The 10,191-nt window shown below is 42.6% G+C and overlaps 2 protein-coding genes across 2 annotated transcripts in view; one reads left to right on the top strand and one right to left on the bottom strand.

Moving 5' to 3' along the window:
- Positions 1 to 10,191, top strand: part of Rtcb (RNA 2',3'-cyclic phosphate and 5'-OH ligase) — a 21,237-nt gene that overhangs the window by 8,076 nt on the left and 2,970 nt on the right. Inside the window, exons 4-11 of the mRNA XM_021174368.2 lie at positions 735 to 834; positions 2,567 to 2,723; positions 4,237 to 4,393; positions 5,220 to 5,379; positions 7,616 to 7,791; positions 8,204 to 8,392; positions 8,968 to 9,078; positions 9,553 to 9,672. Coding sequence (XP_021030027.1) covers positions 735 to 834; positions 2,567 to 2,723; positions 4,237 to 4,393; positions 5,220 to 5,379; positions 7,616 to 7,791; positions 8,204 to 8,392; positions 8,968 to 9,078; positions 9,553 to 9,672 — 1,170 coding nt within the window. The remainder of the gene's footprint in view (positions 1 to 734; positions 835 to 2,566; positions 2,724 to 4,236; positions 4,394 to 5,219; positions 5,380 to 7,615; positions 7,792 to 8,203; positions 8,393 to 8,967; positions 9,079 to 9,552; positions 9,673 to 10,191) is intronic.
- Ascl4 (achaete-scute family bHLH transcription factor 4) overlaps positions 5,364 to 10,191 on the bottom strand; it is a 19,183-nt gene continuing 14,355 nt past the window's right edge. Inside the window, exons 2-3 of the mRNA XM_021174369.1 lie at positions 7,589 to 7,627; positions 5,364 to 5,545 (exon numbers count right to left, since the gene is read on the bottom strand). The gene's annotated coding sequence lies outside the window, so the exon portion shown is untranslated. The remainder of the gene's footprint in view (positions 5,546 to 7,588; positions 7,628 to 10,191) is intronic.

The raw sequence follows: 10,191 nt of genomic DNA, 5'->3' as shown, positions 1-10,191 counted from the left end.
GAAGTTTTTATTATACAGATCTTTCACTTCCTTAGTTAGAGTCACACCAAGGTATTTTATATTATTTGTGACTATTGAGAAGGGTGTTGGTGACACTTTTTTAATTGCAGATAAAGACGTGCTCTTTATACCAAGAAACCTCTCCCGATATGCAACTTACAGTTTTTGATACCACCTTTCTAATAACCATTTTCAAGTCTCTATTGATCAGATAGAACTTCCCTATTTTCTAAGTCTCTGTTGATCAGACATAGCTTCCTCAGAACAGCTATGCAAACAGGACCCACTGCTCTCCACGACTGCCCCAGACATGTACCAAAATACCCAGGATTAATGGTCACATTTTCTGGATTGACAGAAGCAGAGGGTGGAGAGATGGGTTTTACTCCTCAAAAGAGTATTGAGGAAAACAGAATCATCTACACGGCTTTTTGCCCTTGACTGACAAAGTGAATCTAGATTTTGCTGTGCATGTAGACAACATAGAACTCAAGGAGAGCTTGTAGCATATTCGATAGGTACTAAGCATAGAGGCCACCAAATTTACCACAGGTCCTTGGCAAGTGGGAAGGGGTCTCCATGGGCCTTGCCACGGCAGAGTCCCATCAGTGGGGCACTCAGAAGCTGTTCCCTGCTGATGCTGCATGGCCACTGCCACAGAATCAAGGACGGGCCCCTCAGGCAGCTCGGGTGCAGAGTGCAACTGCTGTGCTTCATGTCTCTTTCTCTTGCAGCGGTCTATCGGGCTTCCTGATGTCCATTCAGGCTATGGGTTTGCCATAGGGAACATGGCTGCCTTTGATATGAATGACCCTGAGGCCGTTGTATCCCCAGGTAAGGTCCCTTTTGCCTTCTGCTGTTACGCCATGGCTCTCTGTGTTGCGTGGCCTTTCTGAGACGGTGGGTTTGTGTGCATTTCTCAGTCTCATTGTGTTCTTGAGGTCTTTTGTTCCACATTAAACTTAGTTATGGACATTGGGCTGTTAAAATATCAGTCAAACCACTTATTGAAAACTTTGGAGACTTTTGTCAGATGTCAGCCAGTATCAGACACTGGCTACAAAAGAAACACTTCTCTGGCTTCCCTGTGTGACCACTTGTGTATACCACAGAAGTTGAGAAAAGGAGATGCACACTGTTGGTGAGACTGGATTGATGAAGCCATTGTAGAGAATGGTTCATGGAAATTCTTTTAAAAAATTAAAAACTAAAACGTTATATGACTCAGCCATGCCTTTTCTGGGTATATATCTAGAGGAACTGAAATCATTATTTCAAAGTGATATCTGCATTAGTATGTTTACTGTAGCATTAATTCACAGTAGACAAGCTAGGGGAACAGCCCAGATGTTGGTTATGGGATGAGTAGGTAGAGGCCGTGAGAGGGGAATCTTATTCAACTTGAAGAAAGGAGAGCCTGCCCATTCGGAATAGCATGGGTGACCTATGAGCAAAATAATCTCCACAAACAATGACAGATAGCACAGCTCACTCACATAGAGAATGGTGCTTTTCAGAGTAGAGGGAAGGTGGACAGTGCTGGTTTGGGAGATGTCGGCTAAAGGATTCAGATTACAGATGAAAGTGAATTACAGTCCTGCAGACCTAATGTACAGTATGGTGGGTAGAGAAACAGTGACGTACTGTGTGCTTGAATCTGCTAAGACATCTGGTCTTGAGTTTTTTCCCCAGGGAAAAGGTGTGCTTGCATAAGTGATAGATATGTTAACTAGCTTAATTGTGCGATCACTTTACGGTATGTACGCATATTACTTCATATAAAAGTTGTTCCTTATCAGTTATCTCAGTAAAGCTGGGAGACATCGTTTTCAGAAATACTTGAATATAAAGATTTTCAATTACTGTTAATCTCATTCTTGGATGTAAGTATACTATAGCCCCTAATGTTCAGATTAGGAAAGAAGGAGGGCTGAAATATCTTCTTTTTTAATATATATGATGTTTCACCTGCATATATGTCTATGCACCATGTGTGTGCCTGGTGCCTGGGCAGGCCAAAGAGGACATAGCAGATCACTTGGGACAATGAGGTTGCAAGCTGCCTTGTAGGTGGTGGGAATCAAACTAGGGCCTCTGGAAAATAGCCAGTACTCTGCTCTTAGCCGCTGGACCATTTCTCAGGCCTTCCGGAATGTCTTTAAAAGTTAGAGAAAGAACAATTTAGACTAGAACAGGCAAAAAATTGGAAATCATTAGGAAAAAAATAATGAAGGTACACAGAAGTGAAGGTCACCAAAGCCAGAGGTTGTGTATTTGAGAAGACTAACAGAATTCGTCAGAGCCTGATGTGAGAAAGATACAGGGAGGCGTGTTCCTCCTTTTCATCTGTGTGCCATAGTCCCCACGGCCGGCAGAATACCTTAGTGTTTGTGTTACTTGCATGACTTTAGTGTGGGCACACTTGACTCAGCAGAGGGCCACTTGTAAGCCTACATTAAAACATGCTTGTCTTTGAACAATGAGGATCCTTTTAATTCTGTATTAATACTAAGAGACTTCAAGTAATGCTCTGATTTTGCTAATACTTGACTTCTGTATGTTGTAGGTGGAGTCGGATTTGATATTAACTGTGGTGTCCGCTTGCTAAGAACCAATTTAGATGAGAGCGATGTACAGCCTGTGAAGGAACAACTTGCCCAAGCTATGTTTGACCACATCCCTGTTGGGGTGGGATCAAAAGGTGTCATTCCAATGAATGCCAAGTAAGAGCACCAGTTCTGGGAAACGGAAAGGGGGTGGGGGAGCCACACGCTCTGAGCTTTGCCTCCAATTTAGACATTTCTCAGTCACTCGTTAAGAAGTGCAAATTAGTTGTCTTTTAAAGTGTCTGTCCCAGCTCATGTTCATTAGAACAGACCTTGAACTATACTTGTTGGAATACACCTGTAGTCCCAGCCTCTGAGGAGGCTGACGTGGTAGAATCATTTTAAGTCAAAAGTTGGAAGCCACCCTGGGCAGCATATAAGACTCTATCTAAAATTAAAAAGAAAAGGCCTGTGGCTAGAAAGATGACTCAGTGATTAAGACCACTGGCTGCTCTTCCAGAAGCCCAGGGTTCAATTCCCATCATGGGAAGCCACATGGCAGCTCACAACCATTTGTAACTCTAGCCCCAGGGCATCTGGCACTCTGTTCTGACTGTGGAAACTGCATGTATGTGGTGCACAGATATATGGTCGGGCAAAACTTCCACATACATAACAGTTGATCCATTTGAATCATGGTACTGAATATGTGCTTTCTTTACTAAGTAGTGCAGTAACACAGGCTAAATAAAGTGTTACTGTCTCTCAGGTACCTGTGGACAGTGCTACACACTGCTCATGCACAACAACACAACCATATACTTGGCAGAGATTTCACTACCTCAAACCTGCTGTGTACCCAGGCTGGCTTTGAACTTAGGGGCCCCTGTCTTAGCTAACCCTTGTAAATACTAGGGTTGCACATGTACCTTGTGGTATACTGTACACCGTGCACTACAAATACCTCGTGCTTAGTGTTTGTGCCCTTCAGCTTCAAAGTGCAGGTGCAGTAAGCCACACAATGGGTTGGTGAAGATAAACCTTAAAATGGAACCTGTGTCACTTGAGAAAATTCAAATACCTTCATTTTTTGGCTAATTTTTCATAAATTATTAGAAAAGACATAAAATCAAGGTGGGTAGTAATATATGATTAAGATTATAGCTTTTATTTGAATATTTAATTGTTCTCAGGAACTTCAGAATCAGAGGCACAAATATAATATAAAAAAATAATAATTAAAAAGTGTATCACAGGGACTGGTGATATAGCTCAGCTGGTAGAGTGTTTACCTAGTGTGCACAAAAACTAAGCACAGTGGTGTACTTGGTGGAGAGAGGCAGAAGTTTCTGAAGTTAGGATCATTCTTGGCCTCAGTGAGTTTAAGGCCAGCCTGAACTACATGAGAACCTGTTCTGGTTTATCTGTTTTTCAGTACAACAGACCATGAAATAAGTGAAACTAATCATTGTAATGACACTGTCACAATTTTAAATGGTAACCATGTGACTGCTTTCCTCAAAAAAAAAAAGAAAAGAAAAGAAAACTAGAAGGCTTAAGCTCTAGAACAAAACCTGGCACACAGGAAGGTAGTAATTGTCACGTAGTCCTGTGTGCTTTGAGATGTGTTTCTAACTGAGTTTTACTGTCCTTTACTAAGAAATGACTTGGGTTTCCTTACTCACCCCAGAGACTTGGAGGAGGCATTGGAGATGGGGGTGGACTGGTCCCTGAGGGAAGGCTATGCCTGGGCTGAAGACAAGGAGCACTGTGAGGAGTATGGAAGGATGCTGCAAGCCGACCCCAATAAGGTCTCACCCCGGGCAAAGAAAAGGGGCCTTCCTCAGGTAACTCACTCCGCAAGGGCAGTATGCTACTTCAGCTTTTGTAGAAGGAAGAAGTCTGAACCTTCTATTTAACAAACAAACAAAAGTTATCCTTGGAGAGTTTTTTATAGTACATCAAAAAGAACATAAAGGTGTTTGCTTGTGGATCATTTTTCTGAAAGGTTATGCAGAGCTTTCAAATATTCATGAAGAACTCTGAGTTACAAGTGAATCGGAGAAAAGTAGGATATGATTATGAGGTTTACAAACCATGTCACAATTTAGATTTTAAAAAATCGTTAGAAAAGAATGGAGGTAGTGAGATGCTCAGTGGGTGGGAAAGCAAGCCTCACTCACAGCTGAGCTCAGTCTCCGGAACACTCGTAATGGTGGAAAGAGAGAACTGACTCCAAAAATGTGAGCCCTGGCCTCTCGGTGCATGCTGCTGCACACAGACCCACACATCATACAACAGGAGTCATACAACAGTCTCTGTGACTTGGCGAGTGTTTCCTGGTACCTAACATGAAAAATGATGTATCAAAAATCATTTCAACCTGGGCTTATCTGAGAATCATCATTCTTCCTGGAATTTGGCCCATCTCAGTGGTACTTAAAACTTATGGATGGACTACTTAAAGCACGTGATATTCTAGACCTTTAGAGCAGTCCATATTATTTTTGAAACGTACTGATAAATTTAGAATTTTTTCCTTACATGAGACACTATATGGCTATTTTGTTGTTGCTTTGGTTTCACCTATTTGCTTTTAAGATATATGTATGTATGTATGTATGTTTTTAACTAGAATAGAAACTGTGTAATCAGACATTCTTGTATTTACAGTTGGGAACCCTGGGAGCAGGCAACCATTATGCAGAAATCCAGGTTGTAGATGAGATTTTCAATGAGTATGCCGCCAAGAAAATGGGCATCGACCATAAGGGACAGGTGTGTGTGATGATCCACAGTGGAAGCAGAGGCTTGGGCCACCAAGTAGCTACAGGTATTCTAGACCTGAATTTTTACTTGGAACTAAAATGTATGTTTTAGGGGGAACAAGACAAGAGAGCTAAATGAGCCATAGAAATAAATTGAATGGGTTTTTAACCTGTGGCTTTCTGAACTTATGACCCTGAAAAATGTCTTCATTGGACCTTAAGCTTTCTCATCTGAAAAAAAAAATGGGTATCATTGCTTCATCTAATATTGTTATGGAAGGTTAGTGAAATAGTGGATACAAAGCATGTAACTGCTGTGGCACTTACATTGTACACAGAAGTGTTGTACACAGAAAGCACTGGTAGTGCTAGCTCTGTTTAGCACTGTATTCACTGTGGGGGTCGGGGGAATGCTAGCTATCTTAGTAGTATATGGACTGTGGAGTTGAAGTAGATGCTCATTCAGTGAGCCTGTAATACTCAGCAAGGTTAGGAATTTTGGTGGATTGTGTTCTAAAGTAAGTACATCCTCACTCTGATGGATGGACCATGTTCATCAAGGAAAAGAAGGGAGTTGGAAAGATAGCTCAGTTAGGAAAGACCAAGGCAAGCCTGGTGATAGAAGTTCAGTCCCTCAACCCTAAAGAAGAAAAATGCTAGGCATGGTGGTGCGCACTTGTAGTCATAGTGCTGGCGAGGCAGAGACTGGCAAATGCATGGAACTCTGGCCAAGCAGCATAGCCTGATTGCCAAGCTCTGGGCCAGCAAGAGACGCTCTCTCATAAGAACAAGACACCCAAGGAACGACACTCAAGACTGACCATGGGCATCCACATGAGCACTCATTCCAAAAACTCCACCACCGAAGTCTTAGGGTTTCCATTGCTGTGAAAAGACACCATGACCAAGGACAGCATTTCATTGGGGCTGGCTCACAGGTTCTGAGGGTCAGTCTCTTATGGTGGGAAGCATGGCAGCATCCAGGCAGGCAGGGCCCAGGAGGAGCTGAGAGTTCTACATCTTGTTCCAAAGGCAAACAATAGAAGACTGGTTCCCATGTGGCTAGGAGGAAGGGAAGGTCTCAAAGCCTACCCCCACCATGGCACACTTACTACAAGGCCACGCCTCCTAATAGTGCCACTCCCCGAGCCAAGCATATTCATACCACCACAACCACTACTGATAAATAGTAATTGATAAAATATTGTAAGAAAGGCAACATAAATTTAATGTGTTTGAAAAATATTTAGAGATAGCTTCATAGACAAGACTCAAAGCTAGACCATGGGGTTTGAATAATAACACATAGACATTCAGAAAACGTAGCAAGACACAAGCAAGAAGTAGGGAAGTAGGTGTCTAAGTGACTTATAGGGATTAGTGAAGTGTGAGACAGTATACACACTTGAAAATTATAAACATTAATTCTATGTTAACTGTTAAGCTTTACAGTTTGATTTTATCCTGTAAGACTCAATCATTTGTGCCAGCCTGACCCTTGACTTTACTCTTAACAGCTATATGCAGTGTTGACTGTGGCTTTGATGTTCTCATGCATGCTTACTGTTAAGGCACTAAACGTGTTTAAGATGTGTTGTTCCACACTATGAGCTTGTCATTCAGGGGCTGAGCAGAAGTGGCCCAAACAGTGCAGTTAGTTAGAAGATAAATGTGTTACAAAGGGAGACCCTGTCTTTAAAAAAGAAACAAATTTATTTAAAGCCCATGATTGAAAAAAAAAAAAAAAAGGAACAAATTTATTTAAAAACCATGATGGTAACAAACTATATGCTGATTCCCTCACATGTTGGTAAGGGAGTGGCTAAAGCTGTGTTGCTGTTGTACACATCCCATTTCACGTTTCTAAAGGCACATGCTCTCTTTATGTCTCGCATAGCTATGTCACTATACTCAGAAGATTGTCAATAAATACCTTTTTATAAAAATTAATTTAAAGGCATTATTTATGTGTATATGTGCCTGCTGTCTCTATGTGTGCAATGTGTATACAGTGCTCAAGGAGGCAAGAAGAGGGTTTAGATTCCCTGGAACTGGAGTGAACAGACAATCGTGAGCTACCACGTGGATGAACCCAGGCCATCTATCTGCAAAGAGCAGCCAGTGCTATTAACTGCTGAGCTATCTTTCCAGCCCCAGTTATATCGTAATTGAGCAAATAGATGAATGCAGAAGCATACTTAGGGTTTTGTTTTGAATTTGAACGTTTACTTCTTTCTACAGTAAATCTGAATGATTTATTTAAGAGAAACCTACCTGGTCTGACGTATGGTTCTGTTGCAGATGCACTGGTAGCTATGGAAAAGGCCATGAAGAGAGACAAGATTATAGTCAATGACCGGCAGTTGGCTTGTGCTCGGATTGCATCCCCAGAGGGACAAGACTATCTAAAGGGAATGGCTGCAGCTGGAAACTATGCCTGGGTTAACCGCTCCTCTATGACCTTCTTAACCCGTCAGGTAAAGGAAAATTGCTCTCTTGAGTTAATCAGGAAGATAATAAGCATGGTTGGTTTTAGAAATGTACATTCTAGATGCTAGGGAATTCCCGTCTCTTAGGTGTCTTTGGCCAGGAGAGTACAGCCAGAATGACCTAATTTTGCCTTGAGCCTCAGCAAGAATGGAAATGCCATTCTCTGTGATTGAGAAGGCTCGGCAAGAATTGTCTGCAGGCAAGATCCGGAGCAGTGAGCAGCCTGTCTGCCTGAGGTGGACTCTATAGCAAGCACTGGTCTAAAGGGCAGTCTCTGTGCTTCCTATGAAGCCGAGTGACTGCTGTTTAGTACTCTGAAGTCCACCATTCACTAGCTGAAAGCAGTAAACTATGTCCCCAGAGCTAGAACTGGCTGCTTGTAATGGAAACTTCCCCTAGGCTTTTGCCAAAGTCTTCAACACAACCCCTGATGACCTGGACCTGCATGTGATCTATGATGTGTCTCACAATATCGCCAAAGTGGAGCAGCACGTGGTGGATGGGAAGGAACGGACGCTGCTGGTGCACAGGAAAGGATCCACCCGTGCTTTCCCGCCTCACCACCCCCTCATTGCTGTGGATTATCAAGTATGTGACCCTGCATTCATGTTTGAGGTCAGGAATAGAGAATTCTGATACAGGTTCAGTAAAGCAGGAAAACCCATGTAAAGAAAATCTCCTGTTCCCTGTGACAGCAGTGGTTCCTAGTCTCTGTGTCAGTGACACCCCATCTCATAGTGAGTGCTGTCTTATTGCTACACTAGGCATGTTTACTCCCCTGAGCTATATCTATGGCCTGGAGGTTATTGTACGGCCGACAAAGGTTCAACTGCAGTGGTTTTTTTTCCCTTACTCTCAGGGTTTTGCAGATGAGGAAACAGAAGTCCAGAGAGGGCTGGTGCCTTGCATGGATGAAAATCCTAACCATCCATCCCTCCAATTTGAGTATTTTCTGTACTACATTCAGTCTGTTCTTGACCCTTATAGTTTCCTTTTCTTTCTTTTCCCAAGGAGCCAAAAATCCCAAGTAATGCCTTATTATAGTTACAAGAGCATTGAGTTTAGAGGTTTAGGTTTCTTGTACAGTTCTGCAACACAAAAAATTTCAGGCATAAAAAGCATGTGCCTTTCTAAAATTTAATGTTGGTTTTGTGTACCCTCAGCTCACTGGACAACCAGTGCTTATTGGTGGCACCATGGGGACCTGTAGTTATGTTCTGACTGGCACTGAACAAGGCATGACCGAGACCTTTGGAACAACCTGTCATGGAGCGGTAAGGAGAATGAAAATTTGCTAAGAAATGCTCTGTCAGTTTAGCTATTGTGCTCTTGCTGAAAGCCTGGTAATCCTAGTTCCAGCCCAGCACGATCACATCTATAATCCCAGCACTCCTACAGCAAGATGGGAAGACTGGAGAGTCACCGGAAGCTCACATAGCAGGTGTCCTGGAGTTCTTCACAGCAGCAGAAACTAGAGACCCTGCCTCCACCAGGTGGAAGGAGAGAGTCCACTTCTGACCTCCACACACATGCCATGGCTTTTGTACATACATGTGCTCATGTCCATACACACTAACATAAAAGGGGAAAGATTAAGTATATAGTAGAATGTGATAATGGTGAGAATTTCTTTATCAAGGAAAAGGCATAGAATTCCAAGGGCTGAAACAACTACTGGAGTCAAGTGGAGTTTAGTTTGAAAATGCATAAACTGGTTTACTCCTGTCCTTGCTCCTTTGTCATTCTAGGGCCGTGCTTTGTCCAGAGCAAAATCACGTCGTAACTTAGATTTCCAAGATGTCTTAGACAAACTGGCAGACATGGGAATCGCAATCCGGGTTGCTTCACCCAAGCTGGTTATGGAGGAGGTGAGTGGCATCCTGAAAGTATTTACCAGAAAGCCTCAAGACTTATGCCTGTGGGCAGAGACTGGAGTTTCTGGTATCACAGAAGTGAGGTAGGGTTGGTTGTCAATGACTTCAGTTGGGGCGTTTGGGGTTTTATATTTGTTTTCTCACTTACTGCTGTTTTGAGAATTCCATCCACAGATATGATTTGTTTTTGTCATGCCCACTCACCCTCACCCTTGTGATTCCTCCTCATTACAAATATCCCATTGCTCACTGTCCCAGAGGAGGCCATCTCTTGAAACAATCCTCAGGCTCCTGTATTCAAGGATCACAAGTGTCAGCCACCACTCCTGGCTCTGATTTTGGCTTATCTCATTTTATTTTATATTGCCCTTTGTTTGGAGACTAAGTCTATTGCCAGCTAGATCTATTTTTTTTTTTTTTTTTTTTTTTGGTTTTTTTGAGACAGGGTTTCTCTGTGTAGCCCTGGCTGTCCTGGAACTCATTCTGTAGACCAGGCTGGCCTCGAACTCAGAA

Source organism: Mus caroli, chromosome 10 (assembly GCF_900094665.2).
Source record: "Mus caroli chromosome 10, CAROLI_EIJ_v1.1, whole genome shotgun sequence".
Classification (NCBI taxonomy): Eukaryota; Metazoa; Chordata; class Mammalia; order Rodentia; family Muridae; genus Mus; species Mus caroli.
This window is presented reverse-complemented; position numbering and strand designations above follow the sequence as displayed.